This window comes from Ochotona princeps, chromosome 10, assembly GCF_030435755.1.
Source record: "Ochotona princeps isolate mOchPri1 chromosome 10, mOchPri1.hap1, whole genome shotgun sequence".
Taxonomy (NCBI): domain Eukaryota; kingdom Metazoa; phylum Chordata; class Mammalia; order Lagomorpha; family Ochotonidae; genus Ochotona; species Ochotona princeps.
The window spans coordinates 74,626,360-74,648,175 of record NC_080841.1 but is presented as its reverse complement, the minus strand read 5'-3'; the positions used below and the strand labels follow the sequence as shown (position 1 = coordinate 74,648,175).

At 43.8% G+C, this 21,816-nt stretch overlaps 1 protein-coding gene across 2 annotated transcripts in view; it reads right to left on the bottom strand.

Annotated features, from left to right (window-relative positions):
• Window positions 1-1,388: 1,388 nt before the first annotated feature.
• RAB18 (RAB18, member RAS oncogene family) overlaps window positions 1,389-21,816 on the bottom strand; it is a 38,292-nt gene continuing 17,864 nt past the window's right edge. The window contains exons 3-7 of one of the 2 annotated variants that reach the window (XM_058669643.1): window positions 14,976-15,037; window positions 7,756-7,828; window positions 6,584-6,702; window positions 5,927-5,993; window positions 1,389-3,304 (exon numbers count right to left, since the gene is read on the bottom strand). In XM_058669643.1, the coding sequence (XP_058525626.1) occupies window positions 3,129-3,304; window positions 5,927-5,993; window positions 6,584-6,702; window positions 7,756-7,828; window positions 14,976-15,037 (497 nt within the window). In that variant the 3' untranslated portion in view covers window positions 1,389-3,128. The remainder of the gene's footprint in view (window positions 3,305-5,926; window positions 5,994-6,583; window positions 6,703-7,755; window positions 7,829-14,975; window positions 15,038-21,816) is intronic. The other variant, XM_058669644.1, reaches the window with a different exon arrangement.

Below are 21,816 nucleotides of genomic sequence, written 5' to 3'. Positions count from 1 at the left end.
AGGGCAGGAGCTTGTTCAGGATCTCCCACGCAGGTATAGGGTCCCAAGGCTTTGGGCCGTCCTCGACTGCTTTCCCAGGCCACAAGCAGGGAGCTGGATTGGAAACAGAGCTCCCAGGACACAGACCAGAGCCCAAATGGGATCCCAGCATGTGCAAGATGAGAATTTAGCCTCTGGCCCATTGTGTCAAGTCCTCCTTCCACCTTTTAAATAAATACATCTTTAGAAAGGAATGAAAAGAAGAAAGGAAGGAAAAAGACTGCTTGCAGACTTAATTTGTTTTATCTAGTATAATTACAAACGGAAGTTAGGGTGCTATTTCTTAACTTGCTATCTTTTTAGTATCAGTGCTTTTCATCTCACTCTAGAAGGTAAAAGAAAGGGAAAGACTTGTTCCGTAGCTCAACAGGCTAATCCCCCACCTTCAAGTGCTGGCATCCCATTCAGGTGCTGGTTTTCATCCCAGCTGCTCCACTTCTGATTCGGCTCCCTGCTAATACATCTGGGAAAGCAGCTGAGGATGGTTTAAGTCTTTGGGACCCTGTACAACTGTGGGAGACCCAGACAGAAGCTCCTGGCTCCTGGCTTTGGATCAGCTCAGCTCCAGCTGCTGTGGCAGCTGGAAGTGAACCAGTGGATGGGAAGTGAACCAGTGGATGGAAGATTTTTCTCTTTGTAAATTTGCCTTTGCACTAAAAAAAGAGACCACTCACTCCATCCATGACCTTCACTGTACCACAAATGGATCTGAGGGCCACGTTTACAGCATTGTAATGTGTTCTATAACCTGTGATGCAGAAACATAGGAACTTCCTTGACTGTATCAAAACAAGAATCCAGAGGCAAGCAGCAATGCTTGGAATCTGGGCTCCCTCTGGAGTGAAACAGCCCAGCTGGGACCCAGTCAGGCACTGGCTGAGTGATGTGGCCTCTGGTGATCTGCCTACCACACCCGTGCCTGAGCTCTGCCCCTTCAGCGAGCATCGCCACAGCACCCAACTCAGGAAAAATGTCACTGAACACCCACAGGCATTCAATGGAAGCTGGCTATTATCAAGAAACAGAATACTTATCTTTTAGGTCTGTGTCAGAAGTCCTAGAACTCAAAATACTATGTTGTCCTTGTTGTAATTAGTACCACTGCAAAAGGTCTTTCTAAGATCTCTTTCTAAGATTTCTTTAAATGACTTTGAACTTGATGAAGTGCTTGATTTTAGCAACTGCAACTATCTCCCAATATTTCTACTAACTTTCTTTATACTAAACTGAAAACAAAATGGTAAAATTAAAGCTCCATAAAGTAAAAGAGTCTCAGTAACAGTGCATTCAAATGGTCGCCAGCTGCTAAGGAAAGTAGTAGGGAAATGTATACTCCCTGCACAAACGTGTCTAGGGAAAGCAGGCTGTATTTATTCAAAAACTATAAAAGGTTACAGTATAAACCTACCGAACAAAATTAATTTGCTATTATTAATTATATTCAAGTGACCCAGAGGTGTTCACATTCTGCACAAATCAGGGCAAAACTCCAGTGGACAGATAGTATTATACAGCTCACACCAATGAACAGAAAAGTCTTGTCAACACAGACTCCTATATAAATACACAAAGTTAGAGTTTTAATGGAACATGAACAAATTCTAAGTACATGTGTTTCCTACCTTTCTTTAGCATTATATAGAGAAGTAAATTTTTTTTATTTAGCAAAAACATACAGAACATATAAATCTTTAACCACACGTATTGTTGACTAACAAGTGCAAACAGAGTAGAACGTGAGGTTTCTTATGTGGGGACGTGAACTTCCGAAAGAATCCAACTTGAAGTAAATTGACTTACACACACATTGCAGAAATCACTCACAAAACATTTATCATTTGCAATTGTATATAGAGAACAAACTGTCCAGAAAGTAATACTGGACTCTTACTGAGGGGTATCATAGTGACAAATTACTTATTTAGGGGCTTCAAATAGCAAAGATTAATGTAAATTAAATAACATATGAGTGAAAAACTATACAGTGTACAATAGCAAGAAGTTACAAAACTGAATACTGTGGAAAAAGTTGTTAGTCTGTACAAGTTGTGTTTTGATAAACTACTGATTACTTGTTGCAATAAATTCTGACAGTTTTCATTGCAACAGTATTAATTTTCCCACACGCATCAGAATCTGGAAGTAAAATGTCTTTCTCAAATTGTCATTTAGTTTTTTTGTCCCTAACCCTCAAAACAAGGAAACAGGTTTTGAACATCAACTGCCATTTATAGAAACTATAAAATATGGATACTTATTAACATTACATGAACCAAAACAGAGGAACCTGGACAAATGCTACCAACACTCACAATGAGAAAAAACGAATGGTTCTAAAAGTGGTAACTGTGACTGGAGTTACAATAAGCATACTAAGTCTTTCTGAAACCTTGTTGTGGTTCTGCAAATACGTGAACTCCAAATGCTGTGCCGAGGCCCTTGAGTCAGACAGATCAGAAGATTAAAACTCCAGGCAAGCAACTGAGCTAATCACTGAAGAAAATTAAAAAGTAACTTCTTCAACATATAAATACTCTTTCAGAAGCATCATCAAGACAAACAGAGACTCAATCATAACCGGCCTGTGCTACAGTCTGTGGTGTAGTGTTGTTTAGTACCAGAAGAGGATCTTGACACCCTAGAAAAGCTGTCAAGTCGTGTGCCCTGTCATTCCTGAAGGACACCTGTGGATCACCCGGGCTCCAGAGCTCACATCCCAAAGGATCCAGTCATTGAAAGGAGTACTAGAGCACAAAGAAGGAGACCAGAAGCAGACCTTGTTTCAACATATGCTAGATAGATGGATTTTTTTTAAAAAATGACATGATAAATGTAAGTCATAAAATCAAATGCACTCATAAAGGTACACCTATTTTATGTTACATAAAAAACTGCAGACTGCAAACTGTGCATGCTTACCGTAACATTCTACCTGGGAAAGCCGATGAGTGGGATTTCTTGCAATTATTTACTGCCATGATACAAAACAATTATGTGCAAACCGCAAGGCCCCCACATAGCAGTTACAGAGTATACACACAGAAGGTGCTGCTATCTGATGGACGGGCAGAGATGGGGCTTCCTGAAGTTTACAGCACAGAGCAGTAGCCACTGCAGGCGCCGGCTCCCTGGCCTTCGTCCCTGTGAGACAGTTTGACTCCTTTGTTCTGGGCCTCGCTCTCCCACAGTCCAGGCGTCTGAATGATCTTTTCCACAAGCTCCTCAAAGGCACACTGGACACCATCACAGGTTTTTGCACTTGCCTCTGAAATTCAAGGGAAAGAGTTACCGTGTATTCTCTTCTGGCCTAGTCCCACGTTTTTCTGAGACATATGGAGACGTAAATATCACCCCGCAATATATGAAGAACTACACACTCACAACCTCTCTCTACAAACATAACATTACATTACTGAGTTTTCCCCAACTCTCAAAACTGGGCTAAACTGCATCCAGAAAAATACAAAGTTTATGTAAGCCCAAGATTTTCTGACAGAAATGGAACTTACAGAGCCTTACTAAAAAATATCCAGGTTTTCTCCTTAGCACAGCAGTTCATTGATTCTTAGCAGCGGGTTAGTCCTGCTTCACCAAGAAGCTACAGACAGCTGGATAACATGACAGACATTTCGGTCTATGCTCCTGAAACCCTGCCACTCCCCAGTGACGACCTTTTCCATAATCTGTGCTGCCTATTCTTTCTTCTCAAAACTCTTCTCCCTCAGCACGTAAGCCAGCTTTGTGCTGAGAAAGACAGGCAGCCTAGTCAGAACTATCTGAGCAAGTGATCTACATGCTTTGCTCCTGGCACCAGGCCTGAATTGCCCCTGCTGTTCCTGGAACTGCCCGTCTTCCCCTGCACTGAGGGATCATAGCCTCTCCGCTGAGTCACATCAATCAGCCTAAACGTCTCACTTGCCATCTTACTAAAAACCCAGCTTAGCCCACACAGCCTTCTCGCAACCGCTGAGTTTCTTATCACTTCCTTTTGTTCACTTTCATCCACTGATATTACACCCTCCTGGTAACCCTTCTGCCACAATGGCACATCACTGACGGCCTCGTCGTGGCACTGCCCCTTTTCGCTGACTGCTAATTACTGGACAACCCAGGATTCGATATTCAGCCCTTTGCTGTCCACACTCTTTCCAGAAGTGCTCACTCCAATCACGCCAATGATTGGTACATCTGCTGATTCTCTGAAGACTGCCTCCTTACATCTAAGCCAAGATCTTGATTTCCCACTGCCCTACCCCAACCTGCTCTCATCTCAATCTTCCACACCCCAAATAAGGGCGGGTCAATCTATGTAGCTGTCTGACTGCCTCTTTTCTAAAGGTCCACACCCAATCTAGCATATAGCCTGTCAACTTTACTTTCAAAGTTTCTCCTAGAATGCCCAACCACTACTATTCTGCAGTTTAAGCCAGCAGCACCATTCTCATGAAACACAGCAAGAGAACTAGCTTCTTGCTCCCAAGTCCGACAGTCCACGTTTTACAAAAACAAATCTTCTCTATCATATCACATTGCCACTCCCATGCTTTCCACAACATAAAATCCATTTCTTTACCAGATCCTGTGAGGCTCAGTACCTCCCAGCATCACCAGTCTCCTCCAGTCCATAGCGTCCTTCCTACTCCCCAGCTCTCAGTGGCACCCACCTTGGGCAATGTTACACATCTCTCAGGCTTCTCCCCAAAATCACTCCCTCAGCAGTCCCAAATTCCTCATTCTGTCTCCCTTTCCAGTGATCCATTTTCTTCACTGCATTATTTCTTTGGCCGTCTACTAGAATGTAAGCTCCTTGGGGGCATGGAGTGTGCCTATTTTGTTCATTTTTCTTCCCTCAGTGATCAATAAATACTGAACAGACTAACACATGGAAACGGGGACACACAGAAATAGGCAGTAAACGCAGCACTTGGTTCCCTTTCTGAAGATTCCTCATGGTGCTTACAGCACTTTGATCTATACAACTTGTTGCCAGGTGTATCTGTAGGTTCGTAATAGCTTCAATACCATGAAACAGCCAAACCAGTAACGTCTAGGTTACCTCTTACACCTGTGACAAGGCACAAGGCCTTACCAAAGCTCCCCAGGTGACTAACACAGAGCTATGCTAAACTTTTGCTGTAAAGGATCAGACAGTAAATATTTTCTGCTTTGTGGACCACACGGTTTCTGTTGTAACGACTGAACTTGATCATGTAGCAACCCAAACCAGTATGCAGACCTGAGCATGGCTGTGTTTCAACACAAAGGTAGGACCATATTTAGTTCCTGCTGTCTTTGGCCAACCCCTGATCTACCATTTATCTCAAAGGGTAATGTGCATCTGTACCACATCTTGCTAAAATGCAGAGTTCAATTCACCAACTTAGGGTGGAGCCTGAGATAAAACCAGGCATTTCAATTAACTCCCTGGTGGGGCTGATTCACCAGCCCAGCATGACAAGTATTACATGACTTTACATAACATAATCCTATTTTATTTTCACAGAAATAAAGATACAAAACCTCATTCTGCATTTACATTTTTAACAGGAGATAACTGTGAGATGAATAAATATAAAGAAAAAAATTTAGTCACCACTCCATTTCAAAATCTCCCATGGTGCTGACTGCATCGTGTTGTGGGCTAAACTTCTGCCTGTGGTGCTGGCATCCCCTAACAGTGCCAGTACGAATCCAGGCTGTTCCAATTCTGGTCCCTGCTAATGGCCTGGGAAAGCAGCAGCAGATGGCCCACGTTCTTGGGCCCTGCCATTTGAAGCCACTTCTATGTCTCCCCTTCTCTTTCCGTAACTGTGCCTTTCCATCACAAATAAAACTTAAAAAAAAAAAAAACCTCATCAAAAGGAAAGATACTTATTTATACACCTACCTATAAATAACATGGAATGCTTTCGTGCAAACTTCAGACCTTCATTTCTGTCAACTTCACGATTTTCCTAAAAGAGAAATGCAATGATTAAGAAAAATCACCAGACAGCGCATAGTCTGAAAGGCTCCTAGGGTCTATGATCCCTGCTGAAGTACCTTTCAAAATACAAAACCGTGTTTCTCCCCATTTCTGACAGAATCAACATATCAATTCCCATCTCCTGGAGCTGCCGTCATGTCAAATGCATGGAGACATAGCCCAGACTAACCCCACCTCTGAGATGGTGTCTGAGATTTTAGCTTATCAGAACCGGAGGAGGAAGCCACCATCACACCTTTCTGATGTCCCTGTTGTTCTGAACAAGGTGCTAGACATTGCTGCTCATTGTGAATGAGCCCCCTTTTTTCTCTGATCTTTCTCCCCGTGCCTGAGATGGTGTATAAAGGACACCTCGTCCACCATTTTCTCAGGTCTTCTTCTCCTTCACTAAGGCAGGGGCCCTCTTTTTCTTTTCTGACATAAATCTTGTTTTGCACACTAAAATTGTCCACATGAAAATTATTTCATATGAGACAAGAAACGAGGCTGCTGTCGTCTTTTGCCTCAAATTCTCCACAACAAAAATACAGAACCCAGATGCTGTATCTTCCTGCTTACCTTGTCAATTTTATTTCCAACTAGCATGTTTACTATGTCATTTCTTGTACAGTATGTTTCCAATTCATTTAGCCAATTATCCAGTTTAACAAAGGTGTCCCTTCGTGTGACATCATAAACTGAAATAAAAGAAGTCACTTATTGAATAAGCTTGAAAAATGAGAAGGCATGTCATTATATTTCTGTGATGTAAGTAGAATTTAACATTACTATATAACCAAGTTTGGTTTTGGTTAGAATTTCAATGCTTAATCATGCATAACTGCTGAACCAGATGGAACCAAACAAATGTTTTTAGAAAGACCACACAGGAACATGCCCCTCTAACACACACTCTTATAGTAATGAAATTATAATCTGTGTAGCATCTGAAAACCAATTAAAGTAAAGCAGCCTATCCAAAACCCAAAGTGTCTGGATTTAACGCAAAATTAAACAATTATTACATTTCACTTAACTATTTATGACCCTGTTGACTTATTTCTTACAAGGATTAGAATTTGAAAATCTGAACAGGTTACAGCACAGCTGGTCGGCAGGATCCTTCCTGTTTCCCTCTACTGTACTTTTCTCTTGCATTATAATGAAGAAGTTACTAATTAAAGCTTTTCCAAATTTAGAAACGCTGAGCCAAAAGTACCAATATCAAAAAGAACTCTCTCTATGATTGATCAGTATTAATTTTAAATAGCTTCATAGGAATAGTAAGAATAAGCATTTTTCAACAAGTTACACTCAATTCACATTTTGGTTTTCCAATTCAGCTTGACTAAGATCAACACTGATAAAACAGATTCTACTAAGCAACAAATTCTCTTTTCCCTTATATACTGGAGCAGATATGCACTCAGTGGTGAACAACAATTTTTGGTAATGCTCCCAAACAGACCAGCACGTGTGGATTACTCTTCAGTAATGTTTTCAGCAACGTGTGCTTTTATACCAAATACATAAATCTTGTCTTTATATTTCAATTGCTAGGCAATAGAATGAGACAGTTTTTAATGTTCTAAAATATATTAAAATCAAGGGAGGTTAATGTAACTCCATGTTACATAAAAGTAGCCTTGAAGAAGCATAAAACAAAAACTTACTGATCTTCACATACTAAGAAAAATCAGAAATTCCAAGAAACAATATTTTAAGACAGTACATTAAAGTAAAAAGCTTACCTAAAATAACACCTTGTGCACCTCTATAATAGCTGGGAGTTAACGTTCTAAATCTCTCTTGACCAGCAGTATCCTAAAAGTAACAATCAATTATTATTAATAAAGGTATAAATAACAACAAAAGTATTACAAACAAGATCCTGAACACGAGTTTCTGAGTAAGAAATGGAACATGATTTTAAACAAACCATATCAATGCTCAAGCTTATTAATAATCTGTGATTTAAAGATATATATTTTTAATAGTGTTACTTAAAATAAAATTAATAAATACAGATTCACCTTTAGAAAAATACAACTCCCCTGCTGGACAACCACTTCCACTGGAAAGCCTGAGTTGGGATGGAGGCAGACCAGACCAGACCAGGCAGGGCTACAACACCTGTAGGCCTCAGGTGAGCTAGATCAGCGAAGGGCCAGGTTGGACTGACTGTTCTGACCGGTACAAGCAAAAGTTAGAGTAGGTGAGGGTTGGTGGGACTTTGCCGCAGCATCAGCTGGCAGAGGCTGGCACTGGGAGCTTGGTCTGTCAAATTAAACTCCAGAACCATCTGGAGAGTGCATAATCTGGGAGTTGGAGTGACCTAGTAGGGAGACAGTGGGCACCTCCCTCTTGGGTTACCACTCCCACTAGAGAGTACGAGAACCAGGGCAGGGACAGGGGTGGCTGAACAGGGGGCCACCCGCCAGTATGTGTGTGTGGACTGGATAGTAGGGCTGGTTGGGTTGAACTAGGCCTCAATGCCCACTGACATGTACAAGAGCTAGATGGGATGTGGGACAGACTGAACAAGTCTGCAGTACATACTGGCAAGCATGGGAACCAGGGTAGGGGGCAGGCCTGGTGAGGGTTATGGGGAGGTGCCCCAACTAAGCTGCAGCTCCCACTGGTTTGCGTGAAGGCTGAGTGTGAAGTGGACAGGATCTGGCTGAACTACAACACCCATCGGTTCGTGTGGAAGACAGGTCTGGAAATAGAACTGACCCAGCAACTGAAATGACCAACATGTGCATAAGTTGACTGGGGCGACGAACTGTGCCAGACCCTGTGCTGGCAAGCACACATGGGAATCAGTTCTGGGATCACCTCAGATGAGGTTTCTTTGGAGATCCCTTCAACTGAACTGTTGATCTCAGAACCCCAAGCATGAAGAGACTTTGTCAGCCAGTGGATTCTGAACAGATTTCACCGCGAATGCAACGGTGAGATCGGCAGCAATTCAGAACTGTTGAACTGTCAAAACTGCTTGAGCAGGACCCTCAGAGTGCACCTCGCATCTGAGACCTGGGATGGGAGGGAGGCTGGGTGGGGCTTTTCCCTTTATTTCTCCCCTGACCCCAGATACAGAAAAATGATATTAGTGCGAAAACTATGGTATTACCCACTTTACTGTAGCCCTTGACCTTTTGTACCCTAAGTAACTAAGTAAGATTATAAATAAATAAGTAAAGTAAAATTTTTTTTAAAAAGAAAAGAAAAATACAACTAAGTTATGTGTCATTCTGGATTTCAGGTGTTTATCAAACATGAAACCAAATAATTAATGCCACAGTTTCTAACTCTGGCAGGATGTTACGGAAAAGTTAACTGAAGATTTTCCCACAATTTCTGTTTTTACCCTTGCACCATAACTTTTGTGCCAATCCAATCTGCCCACTTTCCCATGATGCACCTGAGTCTCCTACACCACCAAGAAGGAGGGCATCCCCGATGAGCACACTTAGAGCTGTAACTGCGGATGCCACCAAACTCCCGGAAGACCTCACCCAGTGCACCCTGCGCAAAGGTTACTTCACTTGCCTTTTGCCTGTATATTTAAGGGTACCACCATACACCCTATAAAGGGGATGGCTGGATCTTCGGCACAGCTTCCTAGCAGACAGCTCTTGGCCTGCTCAAGGCAAGTAAGCATCTTTCCTTCTGAGTCTGCCAGTACTCACCCCTGAATGAGTAACCACTCCCTGATCTCTAATGCACATTACTTATGCCTCCACTTTGAATTCTTACCCAGGCAGGGGCAAAAACCTGGCACAAAAACTGAAATAAAAATTCCTGCAACAGCAACAAGATAAAACTTTCAAAGATTCTGAAGGAACTGAGCTAGAGGAAAAACAAAATTTAAAAAGCCTTCCTGGTGACTCTAATGTGGATCACAGTTGAAAAACCCTCAGAAGCCCCCCTCTCACTGCCACAGCCTGAGCAGCAGGACACTACACCCCAAGTCCCACACTTAAATGACAATGTAACACACTTTAGAATCAAGTCTTCCAAAACAGACTAATTTATAAGATAAAAAGATGAATTCTCTTTGCAAATATTCTGTTTCTGGGTTTCTTACAAACTCTGCCTCTGATATTAAAGTTCTTTCATTTGTGTCTTTGCTCAACTACATAAGGACCAGTAACAAATTATAAGGTATATAAAACAAATAAACTTGGGCGCAGCGCAGTGGCCCAGTGGCTAAAGTCCTCGCCGGTTCTAATCCTGGCAGCTCCACTTCCCATCCAGCTCCCTGCTTGTGGCCTGGGAGAGCAGTTGAGGACGGCCCAAAGCTTTGGAACCCTGCACCTGCGTGGAGACCTGGAAAGAAGTTCCTGGTACCCAGCTTTGGATCGGCGCAGCACTGGCCGCTGCAGTCACTTGGGGAGTGAATCATCGGACGGAAGATCTTCCTCTCTGTCTCTCCTCCTCTCTGTATATCTGACTTTATAATAAAAATGAATAAATCTTAAAAAAACAAAAACAAAAACAAATAAACTTGCTATCTAAAGCAGGTTAAAACTAATAACATGTCAATATTATAACTTCATAGTCATCAATAAAACACCATACAGATGTCTAGTAATATATTTTGATCCCTAAGACTGAAATATCAAGTTTCAAGTTTGATGAGAAAAGATAATCAACAGCAAGTCAAAATGATATTTGATTATTTATTTTATTTGACAGGCAAAGAGTCAAAAAGAAATGACTGCACAGTGACACACAGTAGACTAGACCAGGACCTTGCTGGTCTGACCAGAACTAACCAAGGGCAGCAAGGGTCAAGCTGGCAGCTCTGGGTTTAATCTAGATCTCCCATGTGGGAAGTAAGGACCCAGCTGCTGCTTCCCAGTAACTGCACCACTAGGAAGCTGAAGTTAGAGCTAAAGCCAGGAACGGAACTGACACGCAGGTGGACATCTTAATCACCAGGGTACCTGTTTGCTCCCAAACAGTCCAGGAAAGCAACTGCAAACACGCAGTTATCAAGAAATTAGAGGGTCCAGCACAGTAGCCTAGCGGCTGGGGTCCTCGCCTTGAACACACTGGGATCCCATATGGGCGCTGGTTGTAATACCTGCTTGTGGCCTGGGAAAGCAGTCAAGAACAGTCCAAAGTTTTGAGATTCTGCACCCATGTGGGAGACCTGAAAAAGGCTCCTGACTCCTGGCTTCGGATGGGCACAGCTCCGGCCATTGTGGCCACTTGTGGAATGAATCAACGGATGGGGGATCTTCCTCTCTGTATATCTGAGTTTCCAATAAAAATAAAATAAATCTTTAAAAAAAATTAGAAAATCCCACAGCCTTGAATCAGAACCTCTTTTAGAAAACTAGAGTCATAAATGCAAAATACAAGTTTACAGTCGGCGCGACCCCTGGGACGGATTTGTATGCACAGACGGAAAACACTCGTCGTACTGAACACCGCGGCTCAACTTTTCTTGTGGTTAATCCTTAAGCAACACAGCACAACAACTCTTTTACACTACCTACATTGCATTCGGCGTTACAAGTAATCTAGGGGTGATTACACCACACCATGGGGTGTGCGTGGGTTCAGTGTAGAAACATGGTACCATTTTATGTGAGAGACTTGAGTATCTGTAGGTTTGGTACCTGCAGGGGGTCCTGGAACCACAGAGGACAAACCACTATGTAAAACAGCCCCAGCTACCACCTAGAGGCTGAAAAACACACAAAACAACCCACTCCCCCATCACCTAATATCCAGATACACATTTTTTAATTCCTTTAACCCTACTATAAGAGACAGGGAATAAAAGAAAAGCCTATTGTTATTTAAGGACATAGTTTTGGAATGGAGAATTCTTGCAATTAAGAACTAGCTGATCTGCCATACTGGACCACTATTCATTCACTTAATAAGCAGTCTGGGCAAGGATCAAGACAGAAATATTTTAGTGAAGACTCTTGGGGGACAGGAAACATGTCCTTCTATTTTCATGAAGAAACTACATCTGTAGCTTCAGTAAACTGATTCCCAGAAAGCTGCACTGAAGAAACACACGATAAAAAATGGAAACTGCAATTCCAATAAAAGAAAAAAATTAAATTATCTTTTACTTTATTTTTTTTTACATTTATTTATTTTTTGTTACAAAGTCAGATATACAGAGAGGAGAGACAGAGAGGAAGATCTTCCGTCCAATGACTCACTCCCCAAGTGAGCACCGATCCAAAGCTGGGTACCAGGAACTTCTTTCCGGGTCTCCCATGTGGGTGCAATGCATTGGGCCGTCCTCGACTGCTTTCCCAGGCCACAAGCAGGGAGCTGGATGGGAAGTGGAGCTGCCGGGATTAGAACCGGCACCCATATGGGATCCCGGCGTGTTCAGGGCGAGGACTTTAGCCACTAGGCCACGCGGCTGGGCCCCATCCACTGGCTTACTCTCAAATGACTGCAACGGCTAAGGTGGGGCCGAGCTGAAGCCAGGAGCCTGGAACTGCTTCTGGGTCTCCCACATGAGTGGCAGGGACCCAAGTACTTGGGCCATGTTCTACTGCTTTTCCAGGCACATTAGCAAGGAGCTGAATTGAAAATGGAACAGTTAGGACTTGAACCAGTATTCATATGTCATGATGCTGCTGCAAGTAGTGGCTTAACCCACTATGTCACAATGCCACCCTGGAGCATAAAGAGCTGATATTTTATTATAGAAAGACTTTATAATGAAAATGACACGTTCAAATAAAATGGGCAAAGTTGGACCCAGCACGGCAGTCCTAAAGTCCTCGCCTTCCATGTGCCACGATCCCATATGGGCACTGGTTTGTGTCCCAGCTGCTCCACTTCCCAGCCAGCTCCCTGTCTATGGCCTGGGAAAGCAATGGAGGACGGCCCAAGGCCTGGGACCCTGTTCCATTGTGGGAAACCTGGAAGAGGCTTCTGGCTACTGATCAGCTCAGCTCCAGCCATGTGGCCACTTGGGGAGTAAACCAGCGGATGAAAGATCTTTCTATCTCCTCTCTGTATATCTTCTTTTCCAATAAAAATAAATAAATCTTTTTAAAAAGATGAATTTTCTGTTCCAGTAAAGACACCACTTGGGATGTCCACACTCCATATAGAAACATAGACGGGTCTGGGTTGAGCTGACTGCAGGATGCTAATGCACACCTTGGGAGGCAGAGGGGATCACCACCCAAGTGGGAGACATGTTCCTGGTTTTGGGCTGACCTAGCCTGGGCTGCTGTGGGTAACCAGTGTCTGCAAGATCTCTGTGTTTTTGTCTTTCAGTGTAAGTGATTAACTAATTAAGTAGAACCTTAGGGATCAGGCATGAGCAACTTTTTTCTTCTGCCAAGGGTTATTTGAATACTCGTAAAATCATTTGCCAGCCAACACAAAATTATCAACTTAAAACTCAGCCTGCTACAGGTTCAGCGAACTTTAAATCCTTACCTGCATCTGCCTAGGCAGGGCCAGACCAAACAATTCTGCTGTCTTGGAGGCTCAGACACTCTGCACCTGTTACAGCCATACAGAGAACCTCTTTCCTTTAATGAAGTCCTTCTTGACAACTACCAAGGATGTGCTTCCAGTATTACCTGGCCAACGTTCCTGTCACACAGCACTAGATAGTGAATGTAAATCCAAAAATGCCCTGGCTGACATAAACAGTCACTGCAGCCAGCCTCAGGCCTAGGCTAACTCAGCCCTTTCACAAAACCCCAGCAAGAGCAGAGCAGGGAGACACACCAGCCTGGAAACACACAGGGAAAAGCAGGCCTCCACTGAGCACACAGGGAGCCTGCATTCCTGGACTTCGGACAAGCCCATCACTCTCCAGCCTGTTTGCTGATACACATAGCTCTTCTGAATGATACTAAAAATACCGTTAAATACATTAAATATATCATTCAGAATTACATAGTTGCAGGGAGATGCAAATATACAAATAGTCATTTAAAATATTGTATTTTAGAAAACACCGACCTCCAAACACTGAGCACACTTGGTTGTTACTTTGGATGAAATGCAGCTTAGAAGCAGAGTGCCACTCAGTACCAATGAGATGGGTGCCCTCACTGAAAGCCAAGCAGGGCTAAGTCCGTGCAGGCGGCACTGACCACGGGCGCGCCACATGGAAGTGGCTCAATCTGACCCCTGGTCACTAAGTCTACCATTATTTGCCATGCTTATGAAACCCTGCGGTGGACTTCAAGACGTTCATAGAAAACAGAATTAAGTTTATTTTGGTGAGAAATGTTTTGAAATACATGTACACAAGGGGTACTCAAAAACTCATGGAAAAAGTGTATTATGAAAAACACTGCATGGATTTTAAGATGTATTAGTCAAAAGCTTGTTAAAGAATACGTAAAAATTACATAAAGTGCTATTATGTATTTGTACATTAGCCATCATTTTTAGACAGAAGAGAGAATGTGTATTAGGGAGAAAGACAGGGATACTAGCATCTTGAATGTTTTGCCAGTTAAGGCTCCCTTATTTACAACTGGCCCTAAGGGGGCCTATCAGCAGAGCAATGTGGATCAGAAAGGGTGTATCACAAGAAATGAAAAAGCCAGTTAAAAAAAGGCAAAGCAATAAAAGTTGACAAACTCAAATTTTATAAATATCCATAATATATTGATCAGTTGTATCCTTCCCCTTAGCATGAACTTTAGTATTAGCTCAGACCAGCTGAGCTTTTCAAAGTCCCAAGGAACACATCCAGTAACAATGATTCTGACAGATGAGATGGGTGCTTGTGGTAGCTTTTTTTTTTTTTTTAATTTTCTGTTCTGGAACATCCTTGAGTTTAAGAAATCTCGATCTAATTATCCCACTAAGTGTAACTATTTTACCCTTTGATCAACATCAAATCTTCTAAATTAGTTAATACAAATTGGTCATCTCTAGAACACTACACAAATCAATTTCTAATCCCTCACATGTTTATTAAAAGTACATTAAAAAGAACTCTTACCCATATTGCAAGTTTAGCCTTATTTCCATCCACTGAGATTGTTTTCACCTTAAAGTCAACACCTTGAAGAGACAAAAAATTTGGTTAAGTCTCCAGTAAAACAGAGTTTAGAATCCATTATCAACAGAACCAGAAAAGTGCAAAAGCTACCACATAAAATGCCCACACGTACAACCCAAATTCTTAAATTCTGGATGTGAAAATGAAAGGAAAAGTGTAAGTGAAGCTCCAATGCTTGAGATTTAACCAGGACAAATGAAAACCCAATGTCTGTAGAATTCACTCACCTACCTGTACTTCTTCTAAAATGAAGAATAAAATCCCATTTAAGGTAACAATGTGTGTATTTCTGAAAAGCTTCTGTAACTATTAAGTCAGGTAAAGAGAAGATGAGCTTCATAGACAATCACATGAGGCTAATTTATTATAACTGACCAAAAAAAAAAAAAAAAGAAAAAGAAAAAAAAGAAATCTCTCCTTTCCAGGAAATGGAGTTGACACATGCATCTGGCTGAAATGAAAAGTGACTGCCCACATGTCTCTAAAAAGTCTGAAAATACTATGCAGCCTACCCCACGAGCCAGAGGGAAAACATTAGCTCAACAAGTATGGAAAGAAACTTTCAAAAGATATTATTAGCTTGTCACAATTCCAAACAACCCAACTATCATGAACAGCACCCTCATGTACCAAAAGCTTAACAGAACACCTGTCATCATATGGAAATATTTTTGTCATTTTTGGATGACTTGCGACAATCCATTACAAAAATTAGGTAATAAAAGCGCACATTCAAAATGCGCATTATGTCAAGGATTTCTGTATGCTAAAGATACTGTTAAAAAAAAAAAAAGGAGAGTGTGAAGTTGTGGGCTAGTGATGAAGGAGCTGGAGTTGATCAAGCAGCACCTAGAATGAACAGAAAACCCTTGGGAAGGGGACAAGGTTGATTATGCAGCCAAAGGGAACCCTGAAGAGAACATCTCAAAAACTAAACACTCTGGTATTCAGATCCAGAGAAAGAAGTATTAGGCCACTTAATGGCATCATACAAACTTAAAGGAAAACCTGAGAATTTTCAGGAAGGCAAATGATTTTAACTTGGTGTAGGTACAAAATTAGGGCCACTGAGCGACATTACCGAGACAGCCTGTTATACTTCAAGGTTCAACTCTCTGGGTTCTTCAGACAGAATATGGGCAGTACACTTTTTCCTTAATAAGCACAGATGCTTGTTTAGGGAAGACCAGGCTCTTTCTTAGGCATCGACTACCTACTCAAATAAAGAAACTCACTGCTCCCTACATGTGCTTTCCCCTGCTCCCCCATCCTTTATCATTCCTACTTGTGCATGTTTGTTGATAACACTCTAACGACTCTGTCATGTGGATAGACTCTGTCATGTGGATAATCTCCGACATCTTCAAGCTATTGACACACTGCTAACAACCATGGCAGATGATGACCAGGAGAGCCAACAGACAGGGAGGCTGCAAGGGCACCTTAACGGGGGAGAGGGTCACTTCCCTTGGCTGCTCCAGGAATCTCATAAGCCACCACTGCTTCTAACTTTAGTTTCTTGCTGGTGCAAATCACAGAGAGAACAGGTGAGGGCTCAAATCCTTGGGTTTGGTCACTGCCACCCTTGCAGGAAACCTCAATCAATTTACGGGATGCTCTATTGGGCCTGGCTCCCCCTCACTGTAGGGAGCATCAGGAAGCAACAAACCAGCAGATACACGATCTCTCTCTGTTTCTTTCAAATAAATAAACATTCAAAAAAAATTTTATGAGTAAGACTGTGTCCAAAAATTTAACAGCTCAGAAGAATACAAATCTGCCTGGAAGATTTAAGATCAGAACTGACTCACAAAATATCTATGAAATATTAAAAAAAGAAATTAAAGTTTATCACTAAGAAAAATCAACTAAATAGAAAAGAAGGTATTTAGTTGGAGCAAAATACAGGATAAAATTCAGAAAACAAGTAGAAAATAGCACAAATCCTGTCTTATCAGAAATTTCAATAAATGTAAATAGATAAAACTCCAATAAAAAGGCAGAGATCAATAGACTATTTAACTACAAACTGGCAAAAAAGACTTTTTAAAAAAGATTTTATTTTTATTAGACAGTCAGATATACAGAGAGGAGGGGAAGTAAGGGGGAAAGGTAAGGCAGAAAGTGAAGGGAAGAGCTCAGACCTTCATCCACTGGTTCACTCTCCAAACTTGTATCCCACGTGGAGACAGGGGCCCAAGCACTTGGGCCATCATGTGCTGCCTCCACACACATGGGCAGGGTGCTGGATGGGAACTGGAGCCGCTGGGACAGGAATAAGCGCTGTGATGTAGAAAGCTGACATTGCAAGTAGCAGCTTAACCTGTAGTACCACAACACTGGCCCTTGTTTTTGTCTTTTGTTTTAAATAAAATCAACAGTAACAAATCTATAAACTATAGGACTACACTATTTTAAGAATATGGGGGGAGACAGTGGGGGACAGAGCGAATGGAGAGTGTGGAAAAGGAAATCCTTGAGCTTATGAAACAGTATCATGAAAAATAAAAATTTTTAAAAAAATTAAAATGACAAAAATCAGATGTGAAAGAACACATTAAAGGCTGACTTCCCCTTAGCTGAAATGCTCAGGAGCAGCAGAATTTTGGGTTTGGGGGGTCTCACAGATTTCAAGCTTCCTCCACCAGCTGAGCATCCCTGCTCTGAAAACCCAGAGTCAGACAGCAGAGATGCAGCCAAACATGCAGAGTTCTGAGCACAGGGCACTCAAAACCTTCCCACCTTCAGGGCATCTTAAATTTGGAGCGTAGGGCTGTTCCGCCTCTCCTGCCAATTTTCCATCAAAAAGGGTTGTGAGAAAATATCAGAGAACTGTACACCTACAAATTAAGACAACCTACATGAAATGAATTCCTAGAAATATACAAATGGCCAAAACTGAATGGGAATAGAATGACAAACAGGCAGTTGGAATCAGCAAGCAATCATGTTTATTTTCACAATGTAGGAATACATAACATGAACAGAATAAAAGGATTGGGCTAGCACTGTGGCCAGCTGTGGCACTGGCACCCCATATAGACTTAGTGACCTGGTTGATTTCACCCCCCACCCATCTCTCTACTTACAGCCTAGGAAAGCAGCGGAGAAAGGCCAAGTCCTTGAGACACTGGATCCATATATAAGATCCCAAAGAAGATCCAGGCACCTGGATTTAGCCCAACCAAGCCCTGGGCTGCTGTGGTCATCTTGAGGGTGACCAGCAAATAGAAGATTCTCTGTATGGGGCCTGGCTGCGTGGCCCAGTGGCTAAAGTCCTCGCCCTAAACACGCCCCAGGATCCCATATGGGCACTGGTTCTAATTCTGGCAGCTCCACTTCCCATCCAGCTCCCTGCTTGTGGCCTGCGAGAGCAGTCGAGGATGGCCCAAAGTCTGAAGGAAGCTCCTGGCTGCTGGCTTCAGATCGGCTCAACTTCAGCCAGTGAGGCTACTCGGGGTGTGAGTCAGCAGATGGAAGATCTTTCTGTCTCTCCTCTCTGTATATCTGACTTTCCAATAAAAATAAATCAATCTTGAAAATATTAAAAATAAAATTATATAAAACACTGAGAGTAACACTTTAAAACTAAATGAATGGGTGGGCCCGGCGGTGTGGCCTAGTGGCTAAAGTCCTCACCTTGAAAGCCCCGGGATCCCATATGGGCGCCGGTTCTAATCCCGGCAGCTCCACTTCCCATCCAGCTCCCTGCTTATGGCCTGGGAAAGCAGTGGAGGACGGCCCAAAGCATTGGGACACTGCACCCACGTGGGAGACCTGGAAGAGGTTCCAGGTTCCCGGCTTCGGATCGGCGCAGCATCGGCCCGTTGCAGCTCACTTGGGGCGTGAATCATCGGACGGAAGATCTTCCTCTCTGCCTCTCCTCCTCTCTGTATATCTGGCTTTATAATAAAAATGAATAAATCTTTAAAAAAAAAAAAAACTAAATGAATGGGAAAATGTAATTTATCAAATGAGTCCAAGACTCAATATTTTTACACACTCAGTATAATTACTGCTCAGTTCTCCACAAGATGGCCTGTGGATTCAACATAATCCCTGTTAAAAGTCAAGTGGGTTTTGATTTTCCTAGGCTTTCTCCAGGGCAGAGAGGTCTCTTCCCTCAGGGTAAGTACACCATGAGGGAAACCTGAGAACTGGATTAAGGGCCTGGCTCCGCCCTGCTGCTAATGTCTTGCAGCAGAAGGAGCTTGGGAGGGGTTCAAGCCATAGGGTTGGGGCAAAAGCAGCTCCCTGCAGTGTGGCAGCTGTGGGGGATGCCCCAGCCATAATGAATCCAATGCTGGGGACTCAGGCAAAAGTCACTGTAGAAAGGCAGTTGACTGAGTCCTAGGCTTTGGGCGGCCAGTGCGCCTACTGGGCACGAGGCTTTACCTGCTGGCCACCCAGCAGCAAGCTCCGGGTTTTTAGGATATGTGATTGCTGCCTAGGGACACCCATGAATAAGGCCAGTGTGAGTGTAGGTGAGGGATGGATTCCGGGTGATTCCCAGCAACGGGGTCCCGGAACTTTCTGGCAAGCATGGGACTGAGACCTGGTGGTTTGGAAGGGAGAGTCCATAAGATCTATTTTGGTCAGACTGTTTCACCAGCCCAAATAGGAATCTTGAGATGGGCTGTTAGCATAGAGCATCACTGACTACCACACACCAGTCCACACGAAAGCTATTGATGGGCGCTTGTATGGCATGGCTAGGTACCAGTACCTGACTGGGTGTTGGAACAGTGGACTGGTCACACATGGCAGGGTCAAGCCACTAACCAGCACGAAAGAGAACCAGGTTCGGGGGTAGATTCTGCGGGAGAAGTATGGGCCCAACCCTGTGGAAATACAAGTCCCACAGGTTAGCTTGCAAACTGGGGTGGTGATGAGCTGAGCTAGGTGTGACCATGGAACCCACCATCACTTACAGGTAAAGGAACCGACAACAGTCTGGGCAGGTCAAAGCAGCAGCACCTGGAATCACATCCTAAAATAGGATGTGGGGTGGACCGAGGTGCAACTAGAATGGGGTGGACTGGGCAGGGCCAAGCCAACTTCAACTTACAAAAAAGAACAGAAATCAGGATGGAGCACATGTCACCTGGGCACTTACACCTACTGGTCTGCATGAACCAGGGATACACGTCACAGCATCGAAGGCAAAGGCTGAGACAGGTGAGGGGCTAAGCCAACTGGGTCAGAGCACCCACTGGCATGCACGTAATCTAGGGCTGAGAATAGGCTTGGTTGGGAAGCTGTGAAAATACACCCTTGCTGGGTTGGGGTTCCCACTGGGGAGTGCCAGGGCAGAGTGGGGGTTGTGTTCTGATCTGGATATGGCTGCTATCTCCTTTGGCACAAGTGTGGACTGGGGCTGGGCGCACCCGACCAGGCTAGACTCCAGCACCATCTGGTGCTCTGGAGAACCTGGGTAGATGAAGGACGGACTAGGCTAGGTCTCTGCCCCTACTGATCCATGTGTGAGCAGTGTCTGGGTATGGACAAGCTTTGGTTGGGCTGAAACATCCAACAGTAAGAACCAGAATGGATTGAAGGCCAGCAAGGAGGGCTGGCCCATGGACCCACCAGTATGCGCAAGATCTGGCATAGGGAGAGGTTACAATGGAGGAGCTTGGGAAACTCCTCTGTCGGGACAGAGTCCCTGCAGGTGAGCACAAGAACCATGATAGGGAGGAACCCAGATCAGGCCACAGAAAGATACCCACTGGCATACATTTGGCATAGGTGGGAGTCAGACCAGGCTAAACCAGTTCATATCACCTGCTGGTGAAACCGAGCACCAGAACAGAGTGTGGGTCAGGCCTGGTTCGGTCGTGACACAAATCAGTGCACAATACGGAATGCCAAGGTAAGGTGAGTCGTACCAGATGTGGCAGCAGTGCCCAAACAGCACATGTGAGAACCAGGGAGGGACGGGGGCAAAGTCAGCAGGGGGAATGTGGGCTCCCCTGCTGGACAACCACTCCCACTGGAAAGCCTGAGTTGGGATGGGGCAGACCAGACCAGGCAGGGCTACTACACCTGTGGGCCTCGTGTGCGCTAAATCAGGGAAAAGCTAGGTTGAGCTGACTGTTCCAACCCGTGCAAGCAATAATTAGAGGGGGTGAGGGTTGGTGGAGCTTTGCCACAGCATCAGCTGGCAGAGGCCTGCACTGGGGGCTAAATCTGTTAAGTTAAACTCCAGAACCACCTGGAGAGTGCATGATCTGGGAGTTGGAGTGGCCTAGTACGGAAATAGTGGGCACCTCCCTCTTGGGTTACCACTCCCAATGGAGAGCAGGAAAACCAGGACAGAGGCAGGGGTGGCTAGACAGAAGGGCACCCGCCAGTATGTGTGTGGGCTGGATAATAGGGTTGGTTGGGTTGAATTAGGCTTCAATGCCCACTGACATGTACAAGAGCTAAATGGGATGTGGGACAGACTGAACAAGTACATACTGGCAAGCATGGGAACCAGGGCAGGGGCAGGCCTGGTGCTAGACTGCAGCCCCCACTGGTTTGTGTGAGGGCCGAGTATGAAGTGGGCAGGATCGGGCTGGATTGCAACACCCATCGGTTCGCACAGAAGACAAGGTTGGAAACAGAAAACAGCAGAAGGCAGCCCAACGGCTTGAGTCCCTGTACCCATGTGGGAGACCAGCAGAAGCTTCTAGCTTCAACCTAGCCAGCCCTAGCTCTTGTGGCTATCTGTGGAATGAACCAGAACATGCTGGACCCACATCTGTCTTAACTCTGCCTTTCAAATACATAAAATGAG